This window comes from Gopherus evgoodei, chromosome 7 (assembly GCF_007399415.2).
Source record: "Gopherus evgoodei ecotype Sinaloan lineage chromosome 7, rGopEvg1_v1.p, whole genome shotgun sequence".
NCBI lineage: Eukaryota > Metazoa > Chordata > Testudines > Testudinidae > Gopherus > Gopherus evgoodei.
In genome coordinates, this window is record NC_044328.1 from 84,358,248 (window position 1) to 84,379,999 (window position 21,752).

Below are 21,752 nucleotides of genomic sequence, written 5' to 3' on the forward strand. Positions count from 1 at the left end.
GGAGGTGTAGGCTTGCTGCTACCCACTTTAAGAGTTCTTGGTGTTCCCTAGAGTCCTCCTGTGGGACGGAGTGGGGCGGGGCTGCAATCGCCTCCTTCAGGCAGGGTGAAGAGGCTGGTGCAGTCCTATGGTGTCGGCTGGCACCGGAGGGTCCACCACCTGGTCGGACTCCGGGCACGGTGCTGAGGATGTATGTCCCACTGACTCCTTTCTCGGGGGTCTGGAAAGGGAGACCGACGGTGCTTCTGAAGCTCCGGTCCGGGGCTGCGCTGGAGGCCATGGTGCCCACTGGTACCATTCGGCCAGCCACGATGCTCGGTGCCACTGCACCTGCTGTGGCACCAGAGGGACCGGCTGTCCAGGTTGGCTGGCCTGGCCCATCAAAGGACGGCTACGGATGGAGACCGGGCTGGCGTACGATCCACTGCTGTCCCTTGACCTGGAGTAGCAGCGGTGCCGGGATCTATGACGGCCACGGGACTGCGATCTCGACGTGGAGGACTGGTACCGATAGTAATAGCTGCTCCGCTAACGGCCTCAATGGGCGGACCCACGATGGCGAGACACCGGCGATCGACCCCTGGGGCCGCGATGTCTTGACGGAGACCTGGAGTGGGAGTTCGAGTGGGAACGATGTCGATGATTGTGCCATGACTGATTGCAGTACCCTCTCCAAGACGAGGATTGACAGTGACGCCTGCCGCGGTCCTGCCGATGTTCGCCCCTTCAGGACGAGCGGTGCTGCAAGTCCGGGCTGGATGGGACCCAGACAGACAGTCTGGTCAGCATTGAGGGCAATCCACCTGGACTCTGCCCCAAGTGGTTGCTGGGTGGTGATCGGCCTCGGGAATATTCCCTTGACTGAGATCGGAGATCCCAGTGGTGGCTTGTCACTGGAGCGTGGGGCTGACATCAGCGTTGCTTCAGACATGGAAAGCATTTGGACATCTGGAGAGGCCTGTTCTGAAAGGGATGGGCTACTCTGCTCAGCTTAAGTTGGAGGCCTGGGGCTTGGTGGGGATCGAGGACAGCCCAACATGGGCCTAGCCCAAGTGTGGGCAAACTTTTTGGCCTGAGGGCCACATCGGGGTTGTGCAACTGTATGGAGGGCCGGGCAGTGAAGGCTGTGCCTCCCTAAACAGCTTGGCCCCGCCCCCTATCTGCCCCATCCCACTTCCTGCCCCCTGACTGCCCCGCTCAGAATCCCCAACCTATCTAACTCCCCCCTGCTTCTTGTCCCCTCACCTCCCCCTTCCGGGACCCCCATCCCCTATCCAACCGCACCTGCTCCCTGACTCCTATCCATACCCCTGCCCCCTGACAGCCCCCCTGGGACTCCCACCCCCTATCATAATGCCCTCTGCTCCTCATCCCCTGACCACCCCCTCCCGGGAACCCTTGCCCCTAACTGCCTCCTGGGATCCCACTCCCTTATTCAACCCCTACTGCTCCCTGTCTCCTGACTGCCCTTCCGACCCCAATCCACACCCCCACCCCTGACAGGCCCCCCGAACCTCCGCCCGATTCAACCGCCCCCTCCTCCCTGACTGCCCCCCAGGACCTCCCCGCTCCCTTACCCACCCCCCGCTCCCCACCCCCTTACCAGCAGCAGGAGCTCATACTCATGACACCTGGCCAGAGCCAGTTGCGCTCCCCACGCTGCCCAGCGGGAGCAGCGGGCCAGAGTGTGGCCCGTGTGGCAGCACGGCCGTGGGGAAGTGGGGATAGCGGGGGAGGGGCTGGGAACTAGGCTCCCCGGCTGGGAGCTCAGGGACCAGGTGGGACAGTCCCACAGGCCATAGTTTGCCCACGTCTGGCCTAGCCTCTGTCCCAGATCTCCCTTGGTGCCACTGCGAAGAGGGAGTCTTCCTGGCCCTTTTGGTGTGCCCCGTGGACAGGGAGTGGTGCCGATTGGTCGATGGTACCGGAGGGTTGCTGTGCACTGACGCCCCAGTGCCAGATACCGGTTTGGAGCGGCATGCCAGGGCCGGGGTCAGCGCCGACTCCATTAGTATGGCCCGGAGCCTAATGTCCCTTTCTGTTTTGGTCCGAGGCTTTAATGACTTGCAAATCTTGCACCTTTTGCTGATATAGGTTTCTCTCAAACCGTGCAAACAGTTTGTGTGTGGGTCACTTCTTGGCACAGAACGCCTGCAAGAGCTGCACGACTTTAACTCTGGGGCTTGGGGCATGCTGCGGCCCAGGCTCACTGACTAACTAAACTAACTAAACAGCTAACTAACTACAGGTGCTAACACTGAACCAACAAACAATTCTGGGAATGAGCTACAGCAAAGCTGGAGTAGAGCAGTTCTGACGCACCTTTACTGGCAGCAAGAAGGAACAGAGGGTGAGGGGAGCACACAGCACCACTCCAGGGATCATGAGGGGTGCTCCCCCCTACGGGTACTTCTAGGGGAAAAACTTCTGGCACCAGTGCATGTGGAGAGCACGCACACCTATTGTGGAATACACATGAGCAATCACTTGAAGACGAATGAGACCTTCCTCTCACTGGAAGGTTCTTCTCCTAGCTGCAGTTGTCGGGTTGGCTGTGGAGCCCCCTAGAGTGGCACTCAATATATGATCCTGCTGACCCAGTACCTGTTCAGTTCCTTCTTGCCGGTTACTCCAGGGTTTGGAATAGATATTAGCAATACATCTCGAAGAATAACAGTTACAAGAATTGAGTAACCATTTTTTTCTTCTTCGAGTGATTGCTCATATCGATTCCAGTTAGGTGACTCCCAAGCTGTACCTAGGTGGTGGGGTCAGAGTTAAGGAAACACTGATCGTACCACCACTCTGCTGAAGCTGCATCATTTCTGGCATGCTGGACGATGACGAAATGAGAGCTGAAGGTATGTACCAAGGACCAAGTTCCTGCCCTGCAGATTTATTGGATCAGGACCTGGGCCAAGACTGCTGCCCACGAAGCCTGGGCCCTCGTGGAGTGTGCCATAAGAGCCATGGCCGGTACTCTGGCCAACTTATAGCACATGCGGATGCATGACGTGATCCTGGAGGATATTCTTTGAGATGAGACCAGGAGTCCTTTTATTCGATTACTATGAACAACTGGTTTGACTTCCTGAACGGCTTAATGTGCTCAATGTAGAAAGCTAGTGCTCGCCAAACATTGAGAGAGTACAGTCTCTGCTCCCAGTAACTGGCATGAGGTTTAGGGTAAAAGACAGGCAGGAAAATGTCCTGACTGGTGTGGAAGTGCAACACCAGTCAGGCCAGAGTTGCACCTTATTCCTGTGGAAAACCATGTAAGGTGGGTCAGATGTGAGGGCCTTTAAGCTCAGACACCCTCCTCACAGAAGTAATGGTGACCATTCATAGAACTACAATTCATAGAATCTCAAGGTTGGAAGGGACCTCAGGAGGTCATCTAGTCCACCCCCCTGCTGAAAGCAGGACCAATCCACAGACAGATTTTTGTCCTAGATCCCTAAATGGCCCCCTCAATGATTGAACTCACAACCCTGGGTTTAGCAGGCCAATGCTCAAACCACTGAGCTATCCCTCCCCAACCAGGAAGGCCACCTTCTATGACAGATATAGGAGGGAGCAAGTTGCCAATGGTTTGAATGGGGGCCTCCATGAGCCCGGAGGGGACCAGGTTAAGGTCCCACACAGGGACAGGCTGCCGGATCTGGGGATGTAGGCGGTCCAGACTTTTGAGGAAGCGACCAACCACAGGGTTGGTGAAGATGGATCAACCAGACACTCCTGGGTGGAAGGCCGAGATAACAGGGAGGTGTATTCTTATGGAGGATGCTGCCAGGCCTTGATGTTTCAGGTGTATGAGGTACTCCAAGATCAGAGGTACAGGTACCTGGAGAGGGGGTGTATGACGCTGGTCACACTTACGCGAGAATCTCTTCCACTTTGCCAGATACATGGCTCTAGTGGAGGGCTTCCTGCTGACGAGGAGGACCTCCCTTACTTGTTCTGATAACAGAAGTTTCATGGGGTTCAGCCATGAAGCTTCCAAGTCATGAGGTGGAGGGACTGCAGGTCGGGGTGATGGAGGTGACCATGGTCCTGAGTAAGTCGGGGAGGAGAGGTAACGTCACTGGTGCATCCACTGAGATTTCCAGGAGTGTGGTGTACCAGTGCTGTCGAGGTCAGGCTGGAGGTATCAAAATGATCTCTGCCCCTTCCCTGTGGACCCTGAGCAGGACCTTATGCATGAGAGGAAACGGGGGAAAGGCATACAGCAGGTGATCTCTTCAGGGTAGCAGGAATGCATCTGTGAGTGGGCCTGGACTGTGACCCTGGAAGGAGCAGAACATTGGACATTTCCTGTTGCATCACGTGGCAAACAGGTCGACCCGGGGAAACTCCCAACTTTGGAAAACAAGGTGTATGACATCCAGCCGGATGGACCACTCGTGTGTGTGTAAGGACCTGCTGAGGTGGTCTGCCAGCATGTTCTGAACTCCTGGTAGAAAGGAGGCTTCCAGGTGAATGGAGTGGACTATGCAGAACTCCCACAGCTGGAGGGCCTCCTGGCACAGGGGAGAGGAATGGGCTTCACTCTGCTTGTTGATGGAAACATGTCGATGGTGTTCTCCGTTAGAACTGAAAGGTGAACTGTCAGGCTGGAAGGAGGTTACTAGTGGAGTTCCTCAGGGATCAGTTTTGGGACTAATCTTATTTAATCTTTTTATTACTGACCTTGGCACAAAAAGTGGGAATGTGCTAATAAAGTTTGCAGATGACACAAAGCTGGGAGGTATTGCTAACACAGAGAAGGACCGGGATACCCTACAGGAAGATCTGGATGACCTTGTAAACTGGAGTAATAGTAATAGGATGAAATATAATAGTGAAAAGTGCAAGGTCATGCATTTAGGGATTAATAACAAGAATTTTGGTTATAAATTGGGGACACATCAGCTGGAAGTAACAGAGGAGGAGAAGGACCTCGGAGTATTCGTTGATCACAGAATGACTATGAGCCGCCAATGTGATATGACCGTTAAAAAAGCTAATGGAGTTTTAGGATGCCTCAGGCGAGGTATTTCCAGCAAAGATAAGGAGGTGTTAGTACCGTTATACAAGGCACTGGTGAGACCTCATCTGGAATACTGTGTGCCGTTCTGGTCTCCCATGTTCAAGAAGGATGAATTTAAACTGGAACAGGTTCAGAGACGGGCTACTAGGATGATCCGAGGAATGGAAAACCTGTCTTATGAAAGGAGGCTGAAGGAGCTTGGCTTGTTTAGCCTAACCAAAAAAAGGTTGAGGGGGATATGACTGCTCTTTATAAATATATCAGAGAGATAAATATTAGGGAGGGAGAGGAATTATTTAAGATTAGTACCAATGGATATAAACTGGACACTGGGAAGTTTAGACTTGAAATTAGACGAAGGTTTCTAACTATTAGAGGAGTGAAGTTCTGGAACAGCCTTCCAAGGGGAGTAGTGGGGGCAAAAGACCTATCTGGCTTTAAGACTAAGTTTGATAAGTTTATGGAGGGGATAGTATGATGGGATAGCCTAATTCTGGCAATTAATTTGGCAACTGACCTTTGATTATCAGCAGGTAAGTATGCCCAGTGGTCTGTGATGGGATGTTAAATGGGATGGGATTTGAGTTACTACAGAGAATTCTTTCCTGGGTGCTGGCTGGTGAGTCTTGCCCACATGCTCAGGATTTAACTGATCGCCATATTTGGGGTTGGGAAGGAATTTTCCTCCAGGGCAGATTAGCAGAGGCCCTGGAGGTTTTTCGCCTTCCTCTGCAGCATGGAGCATGGGTCACTTGCTGGAGGATTCTCTGCAGCTTGAGGTCTTCAAACCACAATTTGAGGACTTCAATAACTCAGACATAGGTTAAGGGTTTGTTATTGAAGTGGATGGGTGAGATTCTGTGGCCTGCATTGTGCAAGAGGTCAGACTAGATGATCATAATGGTCCCTTCTGACCTTAAAGTCTATGAGTCTATGAACTGCTATGCACTGGCCTTGTAGTCAGGCCTGAAAGGCCTGGCAGGCTGGGCACACTTCCCTCAGATCTTTGATGTTGATATGTAGGGAGAGCTCATCCTGCGACCACAGGTTCTGTGTCCGGAAGTCTCCCAGATGTGCACCCCATCCCAGAGCTGACGCGGCCCTAACCAGGGACAAGGAAGGCTGAGGGTTGTGGAAGGGGACTCCTTTGCACGCTGCTTGAGGGTTGAGCCACCAGTAGAGGGACATGAGGACCTGCCCTGGCACCGTGACCACTGAATTCAAGCTGTTGCACCTTTGGAAGGTAAGCTGAGGTGAGCCATGCCTGTAACAGTCTGAGCTGCAGCCTGGAGTGCTGGGTCATAAGCAGCCATGTGGCGGAGGAGACTCAGGCACTCCCTTGTTATTGTGCTTAGGATTTGCTGGAGGCTTTGAATTATGTCCATGATGGCTCAGAATCGGGTCTCTAGCAGAAGTTCTCACACCTGAACCGAATCTAACACCTTCCCAATGAATTCTATTCTTTGGGTTGGTTCCAAGGTCAACTTCCCCAAGTTGAGGAGGAGATCCAGTCGCTCAAATGTATACCTGACCAAATGGATGTGGGACTGCACCTGCCCCCTGGTGCGGCCCTTGAGCAGCCAGTTGTCAAATAGGGGTATATTGCATCTGCTGTCAACAGAGGAAAGCAGCCATGACTGACATGCACTTGGTGAACACTCAGGGGACTGCTGAGAGGCCGAATGGTAGGACAGTGAATTGGTAATGCTTGTGGTTGACGACAAAGCATAGGAAGTGCTGGTGTGTGGGAAGAATCGCTATATGGAAATATGCAACCTTCATGTCGAGGGCGGCATACCAGTCTCCCAGATCCAATCCAGGGAGTGGATAATGGTGCCCAGGGAGACCATGCGGAACTTCAACTTTACCATGGATTTGTTGAGTCTGCGCAGATCTAGAATGGGTCTAAGACCCCCCTTGGCCTTGGGGATTAGGAAGTATCGGGAATAGAATTTCTTGCCCCTTAACTCCTGAGGAACCTCCTCCACTGTGCCTAAACCTCCTGGATAAGGAGTTGCTCATGAGAAGGGTCCCTGAAGAGGGATGGGGAAGGTGGGCTGGAGGGAGGGTAGGAGCAGAACTGGAGAAAATATCCCACTTCCACCATATGGAGGACCCAGCAGTCCGAACTTATTTGGGACCAAGCATGGTAGAAGTGGGACAGATGATTCAAAAAAGAGGGAGAAGGATCTGGAATCAAAGCTGGTGCACCATCCTTGGGTGCACCTTCAAACAGCCTGCTTGGAACTAAACAATGGTTTAGTTGGGCCCTGCCCAGAAGAGGGGTTGGAAGGCTTCCTTTTGCCATTCCTGTCCCTTTTCCTGTAAAAGTCCTTCCTTGGCTGAGGATGGTAGGGGTGCTGCTGCTGCTACTGGGGCCTGAAATGTTTGCATTGGGTTGCTGGGGTATGCATATCCAAAGATTTCAGAGTAGCCCTTGAGTATTTTAGGCTATGCAGCCGAGAGTCAGTCTGCTCCACAAACAGGCCCGCCTCATCAAAAGGCAGGTCCTGCATCGTCTGTTGAACTTCGGGCAGGAGGCCCAAGGCCTGCAACCAGGAGCTACACCTCATGGTGATACCAGAGAACAAGGTGCGCACCACCGAGTCCGCAGCATCCAGTGAGGCCTGTAAAGAGGCCAGTATCACCGCCTTGCCTTCCTCCACGATTGCGCCAAACTCCTCCCTGGACTCTGTTGGCACCAGCTCCTTGAATTTGAGCATCGAGTTCCAGGAGATTAAAGTATCAGAGGGGTAGCCGTGTTAGTCTGGATCTATAAAAGCAGAAAAGAGTCCTGTGGCACCTTATAGACTAACAGACGTATAGGACCATGAGCTTTTGTGGGTGAATACCCACTTCATCGGATGCATGAGATGAAACTACATCAGCTCAGAATTGCCTGCTGATTGGCAATCCTTAGCTGGAGCCCCCCCCCGCGGAGCTTGGTGTCCTTGGACTTAGGTCCTGAGGCTTGTTGCCCCTGCCTCTCCTTCTCATTCACTACCACAACTAACAAAGAACAAGGCTGCGGGTGCGTGAAGAGGTATTTGTACCCCGTCAATGGGATGAAGTATTCCCTCTCAACGCCCTTGGCGGTGGGATGGATGGAGGCTGGGGTCTGCCAGATGGTCTTGGCATTGGTCTGTATGGTCTTGATGGGGGCAGAGCCACCCTCAAAGGACCTTCTGGGGCCAAGATGTCGACCACTGGGTCCTCCAACTCCATCACCTCCTTGGCCTGCGGACCCATGTTGTGTCCCATCCTGTGAAGAGGTTCTGGTGGGCACGGCTGTCTATGGGGGTTGGTGCAGAGACAGAAGTGCTTGCAACAGCTGCATCTAGGGAGGAGGATGAGGAGGCTAATTGGGGAATAGCGTCCTCCTGTCCCTCCTGCTTGTCAAGGACCTCTCATCCTGTCTCACTCGCTGGACCAGGTAGACAACAGTCCTGCTCAGGAATTGGAGTTGGTTCCATGGGTGGGATGTGGGCATGGCACCTCCTTGGCACCCCTAGGGGTTGGGGCGACTGGCGGAAGCCTCTGGCACCTGTGGTTGAGAGGTGGCCAATTGGGAGCCTTTAGACTGGGCGCCCTGCGCTTGGCAGTATGCTCACGGGGTCCAAAATGGCCACTGTGGTGGTCCCTGCCACTGAGCAGGCCATGGCCTTGCCCCCACCTCAGAGCATCCATGGCCCAACTGGTGCTGACCCCACTCTGAGTATCTAGATCCCGTCTCCAAGTCCGAAGACCGGGATCGGGAATGCCGTGGTCAGGGTGGTGACAAGAGGAGCTGATCCTGCAGGCAGCGCCACACTGGGGAGTAGTGTTCCAATGCCAGAGAGTGGTGCTGTGAGGCTGGAGAGCGGTGCTGTGAGGCTGGAGTAGCATCGCGATCTGGAGATGTGTGGGGTTGCTGAGGCCTGGCCTACACTACGCGTTTAAACCGACTTTAGCAGCGTTAAACCGATTTAACGCTGTACCCGTCCACACTACGAGGCCCTTTATATCAATATAAAGGGCTCTTTATATCGGTTTCTGTAGTCCTCCCCAACGAGAGGAGTAGCGCTAAAATCGGTATTACCATATCGGATTAGGGTTAGTGTGGCCGCAAATCGACGGTATGGGCTTCCAGGCGGTATCCCACAGTGCACCACTGTGACCACTCTGGACAGCAATCTCAGCTCGGATGCAGTGGCCAGGTAAACAGGAAAAGCCCCGCGAAATTTTGATTTACATTTCCTGTTTGCCCAGCGTGGAGCTCTGATCAGCACAGGTGGCAATGCAGTCCCAAGTCCAAAAAAAGCTCCAGCACGGACCGTATGGGAGATACTGAATCTGATTGCTGTATGGGGAAACAAATCTGTTCTATCAGAGCTCCACTACAGAAGACGAAATGCCAAAGTGTTTGAAAAAAAAATCTACAGGCTACACAGTGCTGCGTGACAAGCGTAACCGGAAGCCAGAGACTCAAATGGACGCTCATGGAGGGAGGGAGGGGATACTGAGGACTCCAGCTATCCCACAGTCCACAGCAATCTCCGAAAAGTATTTGCATTCTTGGCTGAGCTCCCAATGCCTGTAGGGTCAAACACATTGTCCGGCTTGGTTCAGGGAATAGCTCGTCAATTTACTCCCTCCCCCCCACGTGAAAGAAAAGGGAAAGAAAACGTTTCTTGACTTTTTTCAGTGTCACCCTATGTCTACTGAATGCTGCTGGTAGATGCAATGCTGCAGCAGTGAAGAGAAGTATCCGCTCCTCTCCCCTCCTTGGTGGCAGACGGTACAATATGACTGATATCCGTCGTCACCATTAGCCCGTGAGTGCTCCTGGCTTGCCTCAGGTGAGGTCGGCTGGGGGCGCCTGGCTAAAATTGGAATGATTCCTGGTCATTCCCAGTAGATGGGACAGAACGGCTGGTAACCGTCCTCATCATAGCAACTGGGGGCTGAGCTCCATCAGCCCTCTCCCTTTCCTGTGTAAAGAAAAGATTCTGTACTGCCTGGACTGTCATAGCACCGGGAGGCTGCCCCCCCACCTCATTTTATCTCACTAACAAGTCACTGTTTCTTATTCCTGCATTCTTTATAACTTCATGACACAAATGGGGGGACACTGCCACGGTAGCCCAGGAAGGTTGGGGGAGGAGGGAAGCAGGGGTTGTTGCAGGGGCACCCCCCGTGAATCGCATGTAGTTCATCATTTCTGCGGGATCTGACACGGAGAAGCTGTACTCTCTGATACACTGCTTCTCTAGTACACTTGCCCCAAATTCTAGGCAGGACTGACTCTATATTTTTAGAAACCATAAAGGAGGGATTGACTCGGGGAGTCATTCCCAGTTTTGCTTTTGCGCCCCCGGCCGATCTCAGCCAGGGGCACCCATGATAGCAGCAGACAGCACAGAAGGACAGATAACCGTCATCTCATTGTCAAATTACCCTGGCAGCAGACGGTACAGAATGACTGGTAACCATCTCTGCTATCATGCAAAAGCAAATGAATGCTGCTGTGTAGCACTGGAGTATCGCCTCTGTCCGTGGCATCCAATACACATACGGTGACTGTAAAATAAAAAAAGCTGAATGGGCTCCATAGTTGCCATGCTATGGCGTCTGCCAGGACAATCCAGGGAAAAAGAGCGTGAAATGATTGTCTGCCATTGCTTTCCCGGAGGAAGGAATGACTGACGACATTTACCCAGAACCACCCGCGACAATGATTTTTGCCCCATCAGCCCCTGGGCTCTCAACCCAGAATTCTAAGGGGCAGGGGAGACTATGGGAACTATGGGATAGCTACAGAATAGCTACCCACAGTGCAACGCTCCGGAAATCGATGCTAGCCTTGGACCATGGATGCACACTGCCGAATTAATGTGCTTAGTGTGGCCGCGTGCACTCGACTTTATACAATCTGTTTTATAAAACCGGTTTATGTAAAATCGGAATTATCCTGTAGTGTAGACGTACCCTGAGTGGCACTGGGACTGGTGCTGGAAGTGGGACTTGCTGTGCAACACAGATCAATGTGCAGATAAGCGTTGTGAGTGGAAGCGCTGGTGTGACCTGGAGTGGTGCTGCAAGTCCAACCAGTGCCATGATTGCGAGCAGTGCTGGGACTCCTAGCGATGCCATGATTTTAGCAGCATGGTCAAAGGATGGAGCGTCACCAGTTTGCCTCAAGACGGTGCCATGGTGACCTCAGCGCTGTCATAGTAATGAGTTCTCTCGTGACCTCAAAGGCATCTGGGGTGGATGGCAGTTCCACCTCCTCAATGAATGGGCTGAGGAGTCTGAAAACACTAGATTCGATGGTCCCCCTTGCAGGGCCGAAGTCAACAGTGCCATCTCCGCAGACTTCAGTGCTGGTACTCTCTTGACGACATGCCCCATTGGCCGGCTGTAGAGAGGTGAACCTTTGGGATGGAGACCTGCTCTTTCCTTGCTTCTGGTGCCGCTTCAGTGCCAGGGAGTGGTGCTGGGTCGATCCTGCCGGTTTTGGTGCCGCAGGTGTCTGCCAGTGTTCTTCCACAGTGCCGCTTCCACCACTGTCACTGGGGCGCTATGCACCGATGAACTCGGTGCCGGGTCTTGCTGCGCCGGTGGAGGCTCTGGTCTAAGTGCCTCCTCCATAAGGAGCTGTTTGAGGTGAAAGTCTTGCTCCTTTTTGGTTCTGGGGTGAAACCACTTACAAATCCCACACCTGTCGGCTTGGTGAGCCTCCCCCAGACACTTCAGACAAGCGTCATGGGGGTTGCCCATTGGCATGGGCTTGCTGCAGGACTTGCAGGGCTTGAACCCCTGAGACTTGGGCATGTAAGCCCTCCCAAGGAAAAGCAGTTGGGATAGAGGGTAGACCCCCCCCCCCCAGCCCAACTGCTAACTACCACCTAAGAACTAACTAATAAGTACAGAGAACACAAACAAAGCTAGGGAAATGTGGTAGAACTTCCTGAGCAAGATGTCACAGTTCCAACAATCATCACTGGCGGTCAGAAGGAACTGTGGAGGCATCAGGTTTGCAGGGTCATATATTGAGCGCCATGAAGGTGCCACTCCAGGGGGCTCCACAGTCGACCCGATGGGTGCTGCTAGGGGAAGAACTTTCCAACAACTGTGCATGTGGCGTGCGCACACCTAATTGGAATTGATATGAACAATCACTTGAAGAAGAACTGGAGGTTTTGTCATGTGGGTGGGGACAACTGGGGCTTCTGGCACATGAACATGGAAAATTATTTGAGATTGTTGAATAAAGCACATTAGCCAAATATTTCAGTTACGATGATCAACAGCAAAACAGCCAATTATTAGTTAAACTCTGGTCTTTAAGTTCAAGAGATAACAGTCCACAAAGATGAACGGGACAGTTCACTACTCTTTCATTACATCTGTTTACGTTCTGTTTACACTTTCAAGATTTTCTTTACAACCATTAAGGTTAGAAACTTTTTTTAAAATAAATGAATGTTGAGATTAATGAACATGTGGTGGGGTGGCAGCCCCACCCCCATGTGAGAGAGGGCTAGAGTAGGCCAGAGAGGCTGCGCAGGCTGGCAGCCAATCAGGAAAGGGCTGAGAGCCAATGGGGGCTGAGATTGGAGAGAGCCAATCAGGGCTCAGCTTGGCCCTATATAAAGGCTGCCCAGAAGAGCAGCAGGCAGTCTCTCCCAGATCTTCAGAGGGGAAGGTCTGTCTCCTGAGTGAGGAGACCCGCACCTGGGACAGCGCAGCGCAGTGCTGGGCAGGCTTGGGGGAGTAGAAGGGAATTCCAGCCCTCTACTTGCCAGGCTGCAGGCCCTGAGAGAAGGGCCTAGCCAGTGCAAAGGGGCCAAAGGGGAAGCAGCTCAGGGAGAGAGGTGCACAAGGGAGAGGAGGAGGGCAGGAAGGTTGCCACCAAAGGATCCCTGGGTCAGGATCCAGTGTAGAGGGTGGGCCTGGGTCCCCCCTTTGCATGAACACCCAGCTAGTGGATGTTGTGATAGTGGACTACACCAGACCCTTAACACTAAGGGTTAGACTTTGGGGTGTGGTTGACCATGGTGGCTGGGGTGCAGAGACCCCCAGAAGGGGGTGAGATCGGAGCAGTGGGCACTGCCGGAGGGCAGTGTCCTGAAGAGGATGTCGCTGAGCAGGAAGCGTGGGTCCAGACAACAACAAAGGAGCAGAGGACAGATGGGACACCACCAGCAGCGGGAGCCCCACCAAGGTAATGAGCTAATTCTTGGAGTGACCAGCGGGAGGCGCCGTGGTGGTGAGTCCCAACCCCGGCACAGAATACTATCCACTTCAGTGGTCACTGAGACATGGAATACATGGGGCCCTGCTTTTAAAAATGTCTCCCTTAGCTGAGTTAGAAGATATGGTGTTAGACTTTGATGAATCAGGGCCAAATATTCTAAGAAGAGAGTCAAATTAATAACTTCTAACATTTCTATAGTCCTTTAGCCTCATCAAGTAAACTAAACACCAGTTTCTTCATTCTGACAATTTATCAAGAATGAACAAGAAGTAAATGAGAACGTGTGCATCCACTGTCTTAATTCAGAAACCAACAGTTCTGTGTAATGGTTGCACTTACATTACTCCACACCACCGAATTAACTGATTGCTTTAAAACCAATACAAAACAGTTCTCTATACAAAAAGAATTTGGTGCATTACTAATTCTGTACACCCTTCTTGCAGAATGCTAGAATACTTATACTCAGAACACTTTATTGCTGTGACCAGGTACCTGTAGTCAAGGAGACGCTCCATGAGGCGAGTAACTGATGTAACAAAAGAGACGCCAGTCTCCCGCCACGTCTCTTGTTCAATTTTCTCCAGCAGGCTGTTTGGAAATGAAGAGGCAGCATATGAGGCTTTTCTGGAAATGGTATAGATCCTAGAGGGAGCCAGGAGCAACTTTCTCTCTCTCTCTCTCTCATACAGAAGACTGACAGAATTACAGTCTTACCTGGGGTAGGGCCCAAAGAGCTGGGTTCTACTCCATGCAGCATAAAGCAAAGACAAGAAAAGATGAAATTGGCAGCAAAAGGTAAAATTTCCCATCACAATACTGTTTCAAACATAGGAAAGAGAACACTGAACGTAACAAAAACTGGTTCCCAAGCTGCTAATGGTAGCTGCTTATAGCAATGGAAAGCTATGACTGGGAAGGAGCCTAAACCCACTGTAACACATTTTATCTCCTCAGTTAAACTGTTTAATTCTGGTCTCTAATGAGCAATCCCAGTTCAACATCTTGCATCACAACTGTTATCAGAGATATCATCAGCCAAAGCAAGGGAAACACAGAACATTGTTTTTGCCAGGTAAATAAAAAGAAAAACAATTTTTCCATTATTTGCTTTTCAAATGTATTTGCCATTTTTGCATGTACACTGATGGAGCCAAACTTCCAAAAAGTGGTTTCCATTTGTTTGCACTCAAATACAAGTGCATACTTTCTGTGTATTAACATAGAGGTGCACAGGTTATAGATTTACCTTCATACCCAAAATGATGTGTGTGCACAAATAAATTCTATAATTTCCATCCAGAGGTGTTGGTGCACCAACAATGCATGTACATGTTTGCATACAACAAGCTGCATGCATATAAATGGAGACTGGATTGAGATCCTTTTGAAAATTTGCCCTGTATTCCGTTACTGATCTCAGAGGGACCACTGGATCAATTAAAGAGTCAAGATTTAACTCAGTGGAGATCAGAGTGAGTCACAATATATGCCTTCAAACCAAGATCAGCATCCAACAAGGGAGGCATTTGAAAATCAGACTTGGACATACAGCTCAGCACCCTAGAACTAACGATGTGGGAGGGTCAGATCTTGAGATTTCAGGTTAGCCGCCTACTATCATTATTGTTTCTTGGGTTGGAAGGGACTGGAAATGCTGTGAACTTACAGGCTTTGGAAGGAGCAGTTTCCAACTTTCAATTAATGTATGACCTTCAAGAGCAAGGTAAGCAAAGGGAGAAAATGGAGGGAAATCCTAGATGCCCCAAAACTGGTTTGAACTGCTTTATGGTTTAGCTGGCTCTCTGAGCAGTCTGAAGACTATGATGTCATACAGTGATGTCACAAAGCTGAGCACTGGCACATCTAGTGTGTCTGTGATAGGAACGTAGAAACCACATGGCACACTGGATACTGTAACCTATGCAGCATCGATACTAGATTTTATTGCATGAAAGATACAAAAAAATTTTTTTATATTCTTGTCAGTGTAAAAGGGATGGCAAGCTTTTTCATAGCTCTCTCTGATTTGTGGCCCATGTCACAATAACCTGCCAAAAGTCCCTTACATTACTGTGTTCTGAGGGAGGCCACTTCCATTGCTGATATTTTACAATTGATCATTACATTGAAATTTCACCAAGTCTTCTAAGGTGACTTTGTAACATGCAAGATGAAGGGAGACTGGCATTGCTTACAGTAGACTGAAGAGCTCCCTGTAGTTCTCATCTCCTTTTCCTTCTGATACCAAGCTGTCCAGCTTATCAATCAATTCAGCTTCCACCTGGATCAGGGAGAAATGAGGGGTTAGAAATTAACTGTGTTTGCAGAGAAGGTAAATTTCAAACATCAAGAAGGCTGAGATTGTGTTTCATGGATAATTTCTTACACTCTGCAAGTTGTCTGATTTTATGGATGGATGATTTCTGCTCTGATATAAAAAAGCATCTGTAATAAAACAGACCCCATTCAAATCTACAAAACAATGGCTCAGTGGATTCAGTGAAACAACTGGCCTCATATGGGTCAGTGGAAGAGGTGGACCTCAGAGTTCAATTATCCTCTGGCTGAGCAGAGAGGTAAAATGGGCTTCCCTGTGGAGAGAGGCTTTTTTGTTTCTTACCGGAGTCCTTGTCATCCACTTCCTTTGTTTTTATCAATACCTAGATGTGGATTTTCTAAAAACGAATGTATCAAGTAGAATCTTACCCTGTCCTACCTGTCAGTAAGAGGGGGAAAAAATGGTTACCTACCTTTCGTAAAAGACAGTTCCTTCTTGCCAGAAACTCCGACAGTGGGGAAGGAGGGTGGGTCATGGAATAGACATGAGCAACACATCTCGAAGAACACCAGTTAAAGAAGAAAAGACAGTTACCTTTTCTGTGAGTGCTTGTTCATCACCATTCCATATTAGGTGATTCCCAAGCAGTACCCTTGGAGGTGGGTGGAAGTTCACTGACATGTAGATTACAACACAGCTCTGTCAAAACAGTGTCTTCCCTGGCCTGCTGAGTGATGGCACAAGTAGTGGCAAATGTGTGAACAGAGGACCACGTTGCGGCTCTACAGATGTCCTGGATAGCGATGTGCACCAGGAAGGCCGACAAAGATGCCTGCGCTCTCACTGAGTGGGCTCTGACAATCAGCGGCGGCGGAACCCCTCATCCAGGTAAGTCAGTCTAGTTGAGAGCTTCTTTCTTTCAGGAGGACCTGTTGGACTCCTTCTGAACAGGTCTGCTTCTCCGGGTTCAGTCATGCAGCATCCATACTGAGAGGTGGAGGAACATGAGGTTGGGGCACAGGAGTTGACCGTGGTCCTGTGACAGCAGGTCCGGTTGGTTCGGCTGGGCCAGGGAGGGGCCACTGACAGGCTCGTGAGCATGCTGATCCAGTGCTGGCGAGGCCACGTCAGGGCAATCATGATGACCTGTGCCTTATCTCTCTTGATCTTTGCCAGGGCCCTGCTGATGAGCGGAATCGTAGGGAACATGTAGGGGCAGGCTCCCTGACCATGACAGGAGGAAGGCGTCTGAGAGGGAGCCACTGCTCAGACCTTGACGAGAAAAAAAACCAGTGGCATTTCCTGTTCTATCTGGTAGTGAACAGGTCCACTTGGGGAGTTCCCCACCTTTGTAAGATCATGTAGGCTACCTCTGGATGGAGTGACCACTTGTGTTGAGGGGAGAAGCCCTGCTGAGCTGGTCCGCCGGCATAATTCTGATGCTGGGAAGGTAACAAGCTTCTGGGTGGATCTCATGGCTGATGCAGAAGTGCCATAGACAGAGGGCCTCCTCACAGAGAGCTGATGAGCACAGTCCCCCTTGTCTGTTGATGTAGAACATTGAGGCTGTGTTGTCTGTCAGGACTCGTATCAATTTGCTCGACAGGTGGGGCAAGACTCCGCATGTCAGCCGGACTGCTCAGAGCTCTTTGATGTTTATGTGTAAGCGTGCTTCATCCGGGGACCACATCCTGAGCCTGGAGGACACCGATATGTGCCCCCCCGCTAAGGTCCGAGGCATCTGACACCAATTTGATGGAGTCAGGGGGGGTTGTCGAACAGAACGCCTTCCAGGACTGTTCTGTGGTTGGTCCATCACCTCAGCGAGGTAAGAATTGTCTGGGGAAGAGCAATGATCTTTTCCGGGGGTCTCGGGACTGGGAATAGACCATCGCCAGCCACTGTTGCAGGGGCCGCATCCAGAGCCTGTCATGGTGGACCATGTAAGTGCACGCTGCCATGTGGCCCAGCAGGAGCAGACAGACCTTGGCTGTAGTCAGAGGGAATGCCGAGATTTCTGTGATGAGGTTTGTCAGTGCATGGAGCCTTTCCAGTTGCAGGAACACCCTGGTGCAGGTTGAGTTGAGGACTGCTCTGATGAACTCTATCCTCTGCACTGGCACTAACACTGACTTTTTGTCTTTTACTAGTAGGCCCAGAGAGGGCACATAGTGAAACACCGCAACATCCCTTTGGACTTGAGACCTGGAGCTGCCCTTGACAAGCCAGTCATCGAGGTATGGGTAGATGTGGATACCTCGGTGCCTGAGGAAAGCTGCCACCACCAACATGCACTTGGTGAACTCCCTCGGTGCCGCTGCCAGGCTGAACAGGAGGACCACAAACTTGTAGTGGTGGGGCCTCACCGTAAACTGGAGGATGCATCTGTGTCCTTGAAAGATCGCAATATGGAAGTATGCGTCCTTCAAGTCAAGGGCGGCATACCAGTCTCCTGGATCCAGGGAGGGGATAATAGAAGCTAGAGAGACCATGCGGAGCTTTAGCTTCTTTAAGTATCTGTTGAAGTCTCACAGGTCCAAGATGGGCCAAAGACCACCCTCTCCCTTTGGGATTAAAAAGTACCGGGAACAGAACCCCTTGTTCCTGTGCTCGAGAGGAACTTCTTCCACCACATCCAGTTGTAGCAACCCCTTTACCTCCTGCGTGAGAAGACTCTCATGAGAGAGATCTCTGAAGAGGGACGGGGAAGGCGGGTGGGAACAGGGGGGTAGAAAGGAATTGGAGGGTATAACTCTGTTCCACAGTGCTGAGGACCCTCATGTCCGAGATTATAGTCGTCCAGGCAGGAAGAGGGAAAGGCAGTAGGAGAACACTGGGAAAGATGGATCTGGGGAATAGTCTGGTAGGTTGCCCTCAGGTGCATCCTCAAAATGACCATTTGGCCCCCTGCTTATTACGGGTCAAGCCTGACAGGGCAGAGGGTGGAGGTAGGTGGCTCAGGCAGCACTTGTAGCCCTTGGCTCATTTATGGGGCTGGTCCTGCCGAGGCTGGCTCCCCTGGCCCTGCAGCTACTGTGGTTTGAACCGCTTACATGCCGAGGCTGGGACGTAGAGAGACCAAGGGTTTTCAGGGTGGTGTGGAAGTCCTTGCGGCCATGCAATTTGCTGTCTGTTTGCTCTGCAAATAGGGCCCAGCTGGCAAAGGAAAATCCACTTTCCCTTGCTCCCTGTGCAGTGAGTGCAACACTGTGTTCTGTATTAATAGGAGAAATGGCTACTTGGAAAATGCCTTACACAAATGTTCATATAATGGTGGGACTTTGGTAGCAGTGTTGTAAAGGATGTTACTTTTTAATTAAGATCGATCTATCTATCCATCCACATCAACAGCTCCCTCACATTCAGAAACAAACTAGCAGTACTTCTAGTACAGTGTTGCAGAAGGGAAGAACAACACAGAGGATATAGCAAGAACCTGGAAAACCATTTCACCTGTTTGAAGTTGCCATTTTTCCTCTGCTCCCAGTCCATCATGTCATGAAAGATGGGGATCATGATGTTGCGGACCTCTGTCTGTGGGACCAGTGTGACACCAAGAAAGGGGCCAATCATTCCCGGGATAAAGTGAATTTTATGTTCACCTGGGCAACACAAAGCAAGTTACATTTAATGAAAGCCTTCTTTTTTTCATCCTTTCTTGCTGAGAAGAAGGTGAGACACTTTGGTAAAGAACATGCAACCTGTCCCTGAATTAAGCCTAAAGAAGCAAACAGGTTCTTTCTCCAAAAATTATCAAATCAATCCTACTTTAAGTTTTCCATTTTCCATGGTGAAGTCTGCCTGGTTATCTTTACATTAATTAATCTTTACATTTAGCAGAAACTGCAGATCCTACAGGGAAACTCATTCAATAGCTGCTCCACCTTTACGTGCTAGCACACATTCATTCTGCCAGAGAAGACTGAGAGATTCCACTGCTGTTTTGGGGGCTCGGGCTCCTAAGAAGAAAGGGCTTTTTCAAAGGAACTGTGGCAATAGTATTTAATGGATCAGCTACAGGTCCTTTAGACTTTTTAGAGTTCCTTAACTTCAGTGGTGTGAAATTTGCAATCGAATGGATAAGAACCTTGACTTCGAACCAAACAGTGTCACCTCTAAGTAGCAGGAATATACAGCATTGTTAGCAATCACTTTTATAGTGTGCTTCCACTGTGAAACTTTAGTAAATAAAACAAAATTATCGGAAAACCCCCCCCCACTGATAGGGCAATATTGTTTTGAGATATCATTTCTCCCCAAAATTATCCTTCAGATTAACATACACATACATATTGGAGGTTTTCCTCTAGTAAATTAATCAGCCTCTTAGGTGGTCCCACAACTGCAAAAAGGCAGGGGTAGGAAGAGAGAAATAAATAAATCAGGAAAAGCAGAAAGGAATTATTTTGATTTAAAGAGATAGAGCATATGTTATTAACTCTGCAATATTAAAACTCTTATTTCTTTTCTGTCATTGTGTATGTGAAACATAAAGCAGACAGTTTGGTCTATTCCTCAGAATCATGATCTGGATGATTACAATTTAGAAATACTGGATTTTGTCTTTTAAGCTGCATGTGACATTTGTTTAAGCCTGTAAACAATTTCATGAATATTGCTATCTGCTTTTCAGACAAATAATGAGAAGCAAAGTTTCAGAGTAGCAGCCGTGTTAGTCTGTATCCGCAAAAAGAACAGGAGTACTTGTGGCACCTTAGAGATTAACAAATCTTTTTATGTTCTCTGTATGTATAAATATCTCCTGTCTGTGTGTTCCATTCTGTGCACCCGAAGAAGTGAGCTGTAGCTCATGAAAGCTCATGCTGAAATAAATTTGTTAGTCTCTAAGGTGCCACAAGTACTCCTGTTCTTTTTAGGAAGCAAAATGTGTTTCTAACATAACTAATACAGTGGAGTCAATGTGATACATTCCCTGCCAATGTGATGTGGCACATGCCATAAGATGCTACACTGCATCCCAGCTCACTTCAACCAGAAGATGTTATTTAGATCAGAAATAAGCACAATTCATAATTTTGTAGATTATGACAGCAGGAGTGGCGAGTTGTATGGGCCCCTAGTGCCTGGGTTCCAGCAAATTCAGGGCCCGGCGGGCCCGGCTCCACCAAATGTTCAGGACCCCAACACCCCCTCCCGCTCCCTCTTCTGTACCCCAACCCACTGTCCAAGCCCAAAGCTCGTATCCAGAACCCAAACTCCTTCCCAGAGCCTGCACCCATCCCGTACCCAAATTCTCTCCTAGAGCCTGCAATCCAAACCCCCTCCTGCACCCCAACCTCCTGCCCCAGCCCAGAGCCTGCACCTAGCACCCAAACTCCATCTCAGAGCCTTAGGCAGGTGTGTGTGTGTGTGTGTGGGGGGGGGGGAACTTGAACCCATTCTGGGCACCACCAAAAATTATACAAACCTGCCACCCCTGAAGGCCAGAAGGGATCATAGTTATCATCTAATCTAACCTCATGTATAACACAGGCCATAGGATTTCCCTGAATTAATTCCTGTTTGAACTAGACCATATCATTTAGAAAAACATCCAATCTTGATTTTAAAATTGGCAGTGACGGAGAATCCACCACAGCCCTTGGTAAGTTGTTCCAAAGGGTAACTACCCTCACCGTTAAAAATGTACGCCTTATTTCTAGGGTGAATTTGTCTAGCTGCAATTTCCAGCCATTAGATTTTGCTATATCTTTGTCTGCCAGATTGAAGAGCCTTCTGTTACCTGTTCCATATACAGATTCTTATAGACTGAGACCAAGTCACCCCTTAATATTGTCTTTGTTAAGCTAACAGATTGAGCTCCTTGGGTCCTTCACTATATGGTATGTTTTCAATTCTCTCATCATTTTTGTGGCTCTTTTCTGAATCCTTTCTAATATCAATGTCTTTCATGAATTTTGGAAACCAGAAGTGGGCACTATATTCCAGTAGCAGTTGCACCTGTGCCAAATATAGAGGAAAAATAACCCCTCTACTCCTATTCAACATTCCCTGTTTTTTTTATAATCAAGAAACACATTAGTGCTTTTGGCCATAGCTTTACTCTGGGAGATCTTGTTCAGCTGATTATCCACCATGACCCCCAAGTCCTTTTTGGAGTCACTGCTTGCAAGGACAGAATCCCCCCACATCCTAAAAGTAAGGCCTACATTCTTGGTTCCTAGATGTGGGATTTTATATGT

At 49.9% G+C, this 21,752-nt stretch overlaps 1 protein-coding gene across 9 annotated transcripts in view; it reads right to left on the reverse strand.

The window, feature by feature from the left end:
• DOCK3 (dedicator of cytokinesis 3) overlaps positions 1-21,752 on the reverse strand; it is a 612,097-nt gene that overhangs the window by 73,054 nt on the left and 517,291 nt on the right. For 8 of the 9 annotated variants that reach the window (XM_030569027.1, XM_030569028.1, XM_030569032.1 and 5 more), the window contains exons 32-35: positions 19,003-19,151; positions 15,467-15,552; positions 13,986-14,012; positions 13,764-13,859 (exon numbers count right to left, since the gene is read on the reverse strand). In XM_030569027.1, coding sequence (XP_030424887.1) covers positions 13,764-13,859; positions 13,986-14,012; positions 15,467-15,552; positions 19,003-19,151 — 358 coding nt within the window. The remainder of the gene's footprint in view (positions 1-13,763; positions 13,860-13,985; positions 14,013-15,466; positions 15,553-19,002; positions 19,152-21,752) is intronic. The other variant, XM_030569026.1, reaches the window with a different exon arrangement.